Source organism: Pseudopodoces humilis, chromosome 2, assembly GCF_049639895.1.
Source record: "Pseudopodoces humilis isolate 2021_Gansu_Grassland_sample_001 chromosome 2, ASM4963989v1, whole genome shotgun sequence".
Lineage (NCBI taxonomy): Eukaryota > Metazoa > Chordata > Aves > Passeriformes > Paridae > Pseudopodoces > Pseudopodoces humilis.
In genome coordinates, this window is record NC_142201.1 from 40,153,778 (window position 1) to 40,164,862 (window position 11,085).

General features: G+C 34.3%; 1 protein-coding gene across 6 annotated transcripts in view; it reads left to right on the plus strand.

Annotated features, from left to right (window-relative positions):
* The window catches only part of UGGT2 (UDP-glucose glycoprotein glucosyltransferase 2), an 83,981-nt gene that overhangs the window by 52,090 nt on the left and 20,806 nt on the right, over window positions 1–11,085 (plus strand). For all 6 annotated transcript variants that reach the window (XR_015771845.1, XM_005516800.3, XM_014251877.2 and 3 more), the window contains 5 exons: window positions 2,618–2,697; window positions 4,063–4,249; window positions 5,100–5,258; window positions 6,378–6,463; window positions 10,555–10,639. Coding sequence is in view for 5 of the 6 variants with exons in the window: in XM_005516800.3 (XP_005516857.1) it covers window positions 2,618–2,697; window positions 4,063–4,249; window positions 5,100–5,258; window positions 6,378–6,463; window positions 10,555–10,639 (597 nt within the window). In the remaining variant the exon portion in view is untranslated. The remainder of the gene's footprint in view (window positions 1–2,617; window positions 2,698–4,062; window positions 4,250–5,099; window positions 5,259–6,377; window positions 6,464–10,554; window positions 10,640–11,085) is intronic.

Consider the following 11,085-nt stretch of genomic DNA (forward strand, 5'->3'; position numbering starts at 1 on the left):
GGTTCACCAAAAACAGGAGGAAAAATTTTTCTGTGTACTCTTAGGATCATCCACCTTTCTTTTTCTTGTTCCAGTAAGTATCCAGTAATTCAAAAATGTAGAGAAAAAAATGAAACCTTTTATTTTTTTCCTCTCCATTGTCTTTTGCCTTTTTTCCTGTGTTCATTCTGTCTTCAGAGAGGTCTTATTATTCCATCCCTAAAGTAAAAGGGATCCCTGAAGGAGCCCCTTTTGATAATCTAGTCTGATTTCCTATATAACGCAGGACTCCCTTTTCACAATTATTATTTGAAGTAGAAATAATTTTTTAATCAATTCCTAATTTTAAATATTACTAAGCAGCTGAGTACAGATTAGAGCTCCTACTGAGCTTTTCCAGTGACTAATTAACCTTGCTGTTAAACTCAGACTCAGAATTACAGATTTTTGTTTAGATCCATGCTGTAAGCATTGATGTTCTCATCATTTTGCCAATTCTGTTGAAGATTCTATTAAAAGTTTGTTTTCAGTGTAGGTGCTTGGTATTATCCTGAAGTTCACAAACAATTCCAAGCGTCTGGTTGAATAATCATGGTTTACTGAGTTAATGTTCTTCAGATGAGTTGTGGTAGCTCAAGTGTCTTGCAAATGACTTTTTTATTGTGCACATGCACAATAAAACTAGCTCTTGAATAATTTTCAGGCCTCCTGAAATATTTCAGCCATGTTTTACACCCTGAATAAAATGTTCATGCTCCTTGAATTTTCTTATTTAAAGTAAACAGACTGAACTCTTCAAGTATCCTGTAAAAGAATCTTCCTAGTTTTGTCACCATTTTCATGTATTGACTCAAATTCCCTCGTTTCTGGTGTCCTCAGAAGCCCTAAATAATAGAACCAAGTTGAGTATTTCAGAAGTTGTATTGTTGCAAAACACAGAGATAATGAATTACTGTCTTATTTGTCATTTCCTATTTAAAGTCCTTTGAAATTTTAATTAAGAATGGCTTTTTTTTGGCTACTGTACTGAATTTCATGGTCAGCTGATGAATTGGGATGATGCATCAGCCTTCTGCAAGATAATTTCGTTCTACACACAAAAGCCTATCAATGCAGATTGCTGAAGAATTGTTCTTGCTAATGAGATGAGGGTTTTGTTTTGTTTGAAGGTTAAGTCCATACAGGCTTTTATAATACTTTTTATTCTGAATGGTAGATAGATATTTGAGTCACTTTGATCTCTGTTTTGATTTTGGTGATCTTAAACTCATGTCATGTAATGCTTTCCCTTCTAATGCTTCCAGCGCTCTTGGATGCTCATTTCCTGATTCTTAACTTTTTCACACAAATATGCTATTCCCTAGTCTTTCTTTTTTATTCAGTAGTTTTTCAGTGATGTTCAGGTGACACAAAAGATGAGAATAAGAAACTAGGAACAGAACTGGTCCCTAGGGCTAAGTAAAGTTAGAGCATTGTAGTAAAGAATGTTTGTAAGCTGTGGGTTGAACTCAGGAAAGAAAAATTACAGTCATAATAAAAGAGAGACTTAATGATGACTGTTGTCTTTCTTTGTTCCAAATTTATTTGCTCTTGCAGTAATTTTAGATATTAGGCTTACTAGTACTGGTGTTGTAACTTAGCTTTTGTATCTTATTGGCCTTTCTAGTATCCATAAAAATAGGCACAGCTGCTTTATGCTTTCAGATAAACACTTTGTGTCAGAAACCACAGAAATGAAGGTAACTTGATAAAGGTTTTATGAGTGCTTGAAAGAAATTAATAACTTTGCTAGCTTTAAGCAAAACAGATTGCTCACAAAAATAAGAAAAAAATACTGTCCTAATATTATGGTTCCTATATAACAGCATCCAGAACATTACTGTTTTAGAAATGAATAGATGAAGAACCTGAGAAAAAAAAAAATAGAAATATGTTAACTTACCATTATATTTTGAAGTTAATGGAATTGTTTAATACACTGTTAATCTATTGTTGACATTTAAAGTTATTAAGTAATTGAGTATTAAAATAGTTCTCTGAGCTTTACTATATTCAGCAATTTTCCATATACAACTATTTTAATAAGAGTGAAAGTAATTGTTTTAAGATTGATTGTTGCATAAAAGGCATGTGTTGTACTTAGAGACCTTCAGGTGTTTTAAAATCACAATGTAACAAAAGGGTGATAATATCACTTACTCAAGCATTGGAGAATGGGGATAGCTGCTCTTGAAAAAACTGCATGCGTAGAAGACATTAATATTTTGCCTATCAGTAATATCATGTGCTAAATCAAGCAGTTTTAGGAAAGGTCATATCTTTATTTAGAATATCTGACAATAGCCTTTAATATACTATTTATACTATTTATTATATATACTATATATATATTATATATATAATATATATTTTATATATTATATTATATATTATATATACTATATATATACTATTTATTATATATTTATATATATAGTAAATATATAAATTTTTTACATCTTTAAAAAGTTTTAGATTTCTGCTGAAATTTGAAAAATGGCAGGATGTCACAAATGTAACTTTGGCTCATTTTCAAAGTTTGGTGATTACCAAGAACCATTTTTTACAGGTTGGTTTTTTTTTTCTTTTTTTTCTTTAGGTGCTCAGGGACATTATTAATATGAAACTCAGGTTATTTTTGAACTGCAGATCTAAGCTGTCCGAAGTGCCACTGAACAGGTTGGTAGTTCATAGCTTTTCATGCTCATTTTGGAAGAATAGCCTTAATGGTGTATATTTAAAAAATAAGCATTGCTTTGTGTTTCTGAATTCTTTTTGTAGACTCATTTTTCATTGAATGTTACCTAAGTAGTTTGCACTTGTTTAGAGAAAAGTTCTTGTTCTAAGGTGTCAAGTATGGTATCACAGGTATCTCGTCCATCAAATGCACCTCTCATTAACAGGCCTTACATAAATCAATGGAGAGTCTTTTATGCCTGTGAAAACTTGCAAAGGGTGACTGTCTGTCTGAGTTGTTCCCTTCTTTACAGCCCACTGTTTGTGTAATGAATTTTACAGATTCAATACTCGTAAGAATTAAATTCATCTGAATAAATGTACAGTCTTCCTTTGTTATATTGAGATGTTCTATTTCATTGAGACTAAGGTAGCCTGAATGTATCTACTCTAAATTGAAATTTATTTTATCTGTGTAAAAATCAGGGTTCACTAATACAGTTACAGACATTTACACTGAAATTGCTTCCCTCCAAGAGGATTTTTTTCCCTCTAATAGAAATGTTTAAGCGCAGTCATCTCCTTGGCAGGTATTTTACATATAATCCTAGCAACTATATTACTGATTACCTGTGAGAGAAGCTGGTGGTAGTGCCTCTCCTTTAGCCAGTGAGTTGGAGAATAAATCATTTGCCCACTAAACAGGAGTCCTTAGTTTTTATGCATTTTGAGAGGAATTATTCACATCTCTTATCCCACAAGCAGGTCTTAATTATCAATCTACTAGTGTCTTCTTGTGTGAACATCGTTACGATTGCTTTTGAAGCTGGGCACTTTGCAGGTCTTGCTGCCTGGTTTCTTTCCTTGTGCTTCGGAGAACTTTTACATGTGGCATAATTGGGGTAAAAGCCCAGTTGGGGAGAGGAACAGAGAAACTCTACCTTTCCTCTGCTCTGTCTTGGCTGCTGCTAGTGGCAGTTGCTGTTCCCGAAGACCTTTTGTCCAATAGAGATTAGCCCTGCTTAGTTCAGTGATACAGATTCTGAGAATTCAAGGCTGCTAGCAGTCAAGCTGTCTATATGCACCTTTTGGTATTCGCTTTCATAGCCTTTAGAATGTTAATGGAAAATAAGCATGTCCACAGCAAAACTACCAAAAGTGAATAGGTCTGTGTTCATCTACCAGCCCATTTGAGATTCTGTAGGTATTGCCTGATGATATTCCAAAAGAATAGGGAGCTACTTTGCCTCCAAATTTCATCATACATGGTAAATATTCACTGTATTTGAAAATACTTTAGAAGAGCTTCAGATTTGCACTTTGTATTTCACTAAAAGTTGTGGTTTTGTCACACTTCTTTTTCAACAGCTTCTATCGTTTTGTTCTGGAACCAGAATTAACTTATGGAATCAACAAGGTTCCTTCTGAACCTGTAGCAAAGTTCCTAGAATTGCCAGAATCACCTCTTTTGACCCTAAACATGATCACTCCTGAAAGCTGGTTGGTTGAAGCAGTAAACAGTTCCTGTGACCTTGATAACATTCATTTGCAGGAAGTAAGTAGTAGTTTGCAAACAGGGTAAGACTTGTGTTGGCCCTTCTACTTCAAGAGAGAAGTAGAAATGTTGCAAGATCTGTCTTGTGTCTCTTCTCCAGAAATATTTTCTTTGGCAATTGATTATTAAGTCAACATTTTACCATTTCTATTATCATCACCTTTTCTTCATTTTCTCTCTTAAAAAAAATAAAAAATACAAGTCTTAAAACAGTGGAATAGGAAAAATTCAGAATACAAAATACAGGTTAAAGCAATTTACCTGCTATGTTGAGCTTTGTGTTTGGAGAAATACTATATTTAACATAAATTTAAGAATTAAAGGATTCTTTGTATTTCCTAGTTCTTGTAACCTAGGTAAATCTTCATATAAACTGGAATATATGACTGTTTATTAATGTAGTTCAAAATGTATTTCACCCTCTATTACTTCACAATTCTGCCAATTATCATTTAATTCTATTTTAATCCCCCATCTTCAAAGTCATTAAATTTGTTTGCATCAATAAGCTTAAGCAAAATATTGAAGGTGTTTCGTTGACTAAAGCTGTGTATTTGGAAAATGTATTGTGAAAGTAAAGTTGGGATTTACCTTACCAAGGCAGAGGTGCTTTAGCTTCCTCAGCAGTCAGTGGAGAGAAGGTCCCTCCAGAGAGTGATCCTTCCTCATTGCCTTGGATACCTGTTTTATAATTTGGTGAAGTTCCCTCTGGATGGAATCTTCTTGTGGTTGTTTTGACTGTGGGAGTTACCTTGAGGTAAATCCTGCACAACATGTTTGTGACTGTAATATTTTGCTTTTCCCACATAGTTAAGTGACATAATTTATTGATTAAGCATCCCTTCCGTAGATACAAGGGGCTGTTGTAGCAGAATATGAACTGGAACATATATTACTTGAAGGACATTGCTTTGATGTGAAAACTGGACAACCTCCTCGAGGGTTACAGTTCACTCTGGGCACAAAGAAGAATCCTGTCATGGTTGATACTATTGTGATGGCCAACCTTGTAAGTACTTAGTAGAGGAATAGTCATTACAATTGCACACTTCTTGTGAGAATTCTTCGTGAGCATCTTGTGCTTTAAATCCATTTCTCTGTGTTGCAAGCTTAGTAATGCTAAAAGTAACAGGTACGTTGTGGAGCTGAGCTCATCTCCAATTTGCTGAGCTTTCTCCCCTGCTCCTCTCCTGTGATACAGTATAGGTTTGAATACGGCCTAATTTTATACTCTTGCCTGTAGTGCCTAAACTGGCAGCCTAATTGCCTCTAGTAGGTGGTAGGAGGCAGTTATAGTCAGGTTGAGATCCCTGATAAATGTAAAGTATGATTCACGTTCTGATTAAAATAACCTTTTTTGTTACACAGTGATTCAAGCAAAAGAATGCTCCCATTTTAGATGCTTCAGGTAAGTGCTTAGAGCCTTGATGGGACATACCCAAACCTGAGAATTCCTCTCATCATGCAAAGTAATTATTTTTCATGTTTGCAGTCTGTAGAGCAGAAGACCATGTGACTTCTGAAGTAAAAGATTTATTTTCTATTGGCTAAGGGAATTTGATGGGGAAGGATTTTGATGAATAAAATCTTTTACCTATCTGTTCTCTAGTCTCTCTAAATACTGTATCATAAGGAATGAAATGCTTAATAAATTATGAATCTTTTATTTTTGCACAAGTATTGAATATGGTCTCAACAGTAGATTATGTTTGGCATGATGAAACTTCTAACAATTCTTCACATTTCAAAGTTTGGTCTGTATGACTTCAACATAGTGATAGCTGTTTACAGTGTTTCTAAAATGGGAAGGAATTGTGATGACTTGGAAAGTTGCTCCAGACAAAAATTTTGACTTTCAAAGAAACTTTTCAGTTTAGGGTCAGTTCAATAATTTGTTTATTTGCTGCTCTTTTACTTGCTGTCCTTGGTGGAGTTTTTGTATGCAACTCAAATTCAGCTAGAAACAAATGGAGCACTGAAAGACATTAAAATGGACCTACAGGAAAGGTGATAGTTGGTTGCATCACCAACACACTTCTTTCAGGGCTAGTATAAATGTTGAATAGTTGATTTTTTGTATGAAAATGGTTGAGTCTGAAATGCAACCAGAACTGTCTTTTTTACTTAGGGCTATTTTCAGCTGAAAGCAAATCCAGGTGCTTGGACGCTGAGATTGCGTAAAGGAAGATCTGAGGAGATTTATCAGATTTTTTCGTAAGTATGAATCCATCATTTGGAAACAGAAATCTGAAAGTGCAACATATTTTGAAAGATCTGACAATACTGAAGGAAAATGAGCAAAGATAGCATTAAAAAGGTATAAGATGCAAATGATGATTTAAAATTTGTAAGGGATACCTTATTTCCCTGTATTGATAGTTGCTTGATGGCTTCATGTGTTTTTGAAGGCATTTCAGTATGTTAATGCATAATAAACCTAAGCTAGCCAAAATGCTAGCAGTGTCTCTTACTGTACAGCTACCAGGCACTTGCCCTGTCAGTTCCATGGATGGTTAGCATTATCACACAATGGCTTGCACCAAATTCTGTAGAAATGTCACTCATAGTTCTGTTGATTAATATTTTGGCATTCCCAACATAGTTAACATGTAATTTCAAGAATATATCCAATGGAGCACTGCTCTCCAGAACAATCTTGATCAGCTGGAGGAAGTACCATGAATTCCCTTCTCATATTTTTTTTCAGCCTTGAGGATGCCTCTGAATGCAGTATATTTATAGGTGGCATCTTTTTTTAACAGGAGCATTGTAGTCATTTCTGTTCTAAACTTTTTTCTTCCATTAATTCTGAGTGTTTCTTAGTTGTCTAAGTCATCTAAGGATCACTGTGATTACAACTCCACCTTGGGATATCAAAGCACCCTTCATTTCAAGACCCTGGCTACATGTTGACTGCACCACATTTCCCTCTCTTGGGAGAAACCTCTGTCCATAGAAAGCTGTGTTCCTGTAACTGGCATTTAGGTGGCATCTCTAAGGCTTCTAGATCTGTAATTTCCATGGTTGATTTTCATGTAAAGGAATATATATGCTCACCATCATTCCAACTGTTCCTTAGAATAATCACCTTTCCCCCATGTTTTATGTAAAAGCATAAACCTGTAGCATATGAGAGCTTTCTCTTGAAGCTTTAGATCTAATCCCTTCTAGAGGAGCAGTATAGTTTATTTAATTTCAGCTTCAATTCTTCCTTTTTTTCCCCTTTTTCCTGTTATGTCTCTTCCCCCTCTAGGTAATTGAAATAGGCCTGAAATAGGTCTGTTTCTTATAAAACATTTATTATTACTGGGAGCCCAGGAATGCATAGTTCCATATGTTGTTAATTATCAGCTACTATTAAAAACCAAAAAAACTTGACAAACCTCTATGAACAATTAGTTAATATCAGTGTTACAGGGAGAAATATTAATAGGATGTTAGTCATTCTATTTGTTTGCATTTTTCAATTTGTTTTTCCAGAAATCACTTACAATCTGTTGAAAAAACAGAAAAACAGTCCTTACCCTTAGAGGCTCACCTAATCTCCACCAACTGTATCTGTACCATTTGTCTAATTTAGCATTTAATTCTTAAGAAATATAAAGTGATTTATATAAGATAACATGGTTTAAAAAATAATGTAATGAGGTGTAGTTAACTTAAATAATGAAACAAAATTAAACAAAACCACTCTACATTCTAGTCTGGATCAAAGGAAATTTAAATTATCTGCTGCATTTTTGCCCATTTTCCCTCTGTAACACAAATAGGCTTAATTAAACTCAGCTAAGTTACTAAAAACTAATACCTCATGAGGAATCTAGACAATGCGATTTATTTCATCTCATTATTCCAACTGTAGACTTAAAATACAACAGGAAAAGTATGTTTGCGGGGCTGTGCCAGGATCTTTGATATTTCTTTTACAGTATTAATAGTATGAAGTTGCTATCAGAACTCAGGCAACTGTTCGATATGATGGAATTTTGGCAAGAGCTATTGCAGTATAATCTCCATCCACAGATTAGTCATACCCTCTGCTGTTGAACTGTGAGATTAACCTGTTTTCTTTGAAGCACAGGCCTCAATGCCCCTGCATTATAAAGGGTGTTTTAGAATGTTCTACATCTGTCATAGATGGAAGTAATTTATTTTTACTACATGTAAATACACAACATTTGAAATAAGCTGCCTTTTTCTTACAGACTGCTTCTAACAAGGATCATTATTTTCATGCAGTCATGCTTGTATATCAATTTGTTATTAATAAATTACTATAAATATTAGGAAAATAAAAATTGTTATACTCGACAATAATCTGAGCATTGCTTATTATTGGGACTTTGATGTTGGTAGGAAAACAAGTAGATATTGCACGATAAGATTGCAAACAATTATTTATAGCTAAAGATATATATATAAAATCCTGATGAATATTTTACTTTTTTAAAAGGCAGGTAGATATAATTTTTTTCTACATGTCATGCAGACTGCTTAGCTGAAAGGTATATCTCTTACAATTTGGGCAAGGAGTTGTATGTCTGTTTCTTGGGCTTGTGGTTTTAAAGGATCTCCATTTATTGAGCCCAAATTCTTTTGTTTCCCATATGGAAAATTATAGTTTGTGTTATATCAGTACTTACTTTCTAAGTACCAATTTGCAAGCACTTTGTAATTTGTATTTAAAGCATCTAAGTGTTTTGAAACATGTTAAAGTTGTGACATAAATAGTCTGCTAGACATGTTTAGCTTTTCACAATTACGTAACAATAAGGTAGCTATTATTACATATGCCATATTGCTGTCAGTATACAAGGCGTTTTGTTTGGATTTAAAAAGGTTGTTCATAGTAGTATAGAAATTCATCAAACTGAGTTCTGTGCAGAGAAAAACAGTTGGCACACAGTAAAGATGGAGCCCACAAGGAGGTATCCATGAAAGAGATTTAGGGAAACAAATCAATGTTGTTGAATTTACATCCAAACCAAATGCTCTGAGAATATTGCAGACTTTGGAAAATGCTCTTTATCAGCAGAATTCTTTGTATCTACCTACAAAATTCATAGCATGGGGATTTTGAGGTAACTGAGTGAATAACAGAAAATTTTGGTTGTGTGAACACTAGGGACAAACATGGGAACATCAGGTTGGCTGCTGCTATCAGCAGTTTGTGTTTGGATCATATTTTACTATTTTAGAATTTTTTAGTGACACACTTTATTTAAAATGGAATTAAAGTCTGAGCATTATACATTGCTGAGATGAAAAGACCGTTATGGGCTGGTTGTGCATATGTAAGGTATTTTAAAAGTGTGAAAGTAAAACTGCAATAGAGAGTAGAAAAGTTGAGATAATTCTGAATGTTGTTTTGTGCAAGGATAGGCCATCTCCATGAGACTTAGTGATTGCAGGCACATTTTACAAAAAAATGCATTAAATTCAGATGAGTGTGTAAAATCCTGCAGTGCGTAGGTAAGTGGTATGATATGTATTGAAACAAGATTTAAATATTTCAGTTTTCCAGGGGAAAAAAAATTAAGCCTAAGTGGTGGCAGATTACTTTCTTAAACCCATTTTTTATATGGGCATCTTTAGCGAGAGGAACCCGCATAATGCTGATAAAAGACAGAAGGGATTGAAGGGGAAATATATGGGCTATTGAGGTGCAAAAGCTAGAAAATTTGAAAATTATGTTATTATACTGCATCACAGTAACATTTTTCATATTAGCTACTCTTTGGACTGCAGTACAGTTTGGAGACACCTGAATGGCTTTAAACTGATGTTCAGTAGGGCAGATGTTCATGTGGTGCTTGCACAGCCATGTCTTCAGGGGTACAGTTTCCAAAGCCAATAAAGGGGTACACTTGAAAGCCAATATTCACTGTCTCAGCATTGTAATGAAGCCTTCCCTATACTTTTTAAAGCAGATCTATTTTAAAAGTACATTTCATGCCATCACACAATTTCTAAGATGTTTTCCAGGTCTGAAAATTTGTCAATATTTGAATATTTTATATATATATAATACATAACAATGTGTTTAGCTCTAGGTTACTGCAGTATTTCATTGATTAATAAATTTTAAAAAATTCAAATTAAAAAGTGAAGGTGATGACTGTGGACAATGTCCAGTGATTAATAAAACTCAAAATTTTTGAAGTTAATATATAATTAGATGTGAGTGAAATAATTTTTTTCTGTAGGTATCAGCAATTCTAAACCTTATTCTCTAATTAAACCCAAGTAACAATACATATTTTAATGAGACAGTACATTTGTCTGGGTTTTTTTTCTCTTCACAGCCATGAAGGAACAGATTCTGGAGCTGACCTGACAGACATTATTGTGGTATTAAACAACTTCAGAAGCAAAATTATCGAAGTTCAAGTATGTATGCAGTGTTCTCTTGTATGAAATATGACTTACACTTATATGTCTCAGGCTATAATTAATTGAAATAGTTATACTGAAATATTTATACTGAAATACATAGTTTAGATTTTGTATATTTAAAGAGAAGGAGGTACAAATTAATGCATTCATTTGATCCAGTCACACTAATTGTGTGGGAGATTTGTTAAATAGCTGTTAAACATGGATAACATTTCTCTCATCTAGCTCAAGGTTCTCAAACATGTAATCGTGGTGACTTGAATTCCCTTTCTGCATAGCAGGAGTGTCACGGTGCATTAAGCTAGTTACGTTTACACTGGAATAGTTTCTCCCTGTTGCTCCCCCCCGGGTCTGTAGCATGTCGGATCCTTCCCCTCTGTCCTCCCATTTGCTTTCACCCCACTGGCTGTAGCTTACTCTCCCCCACCCCCTTGCCCCCA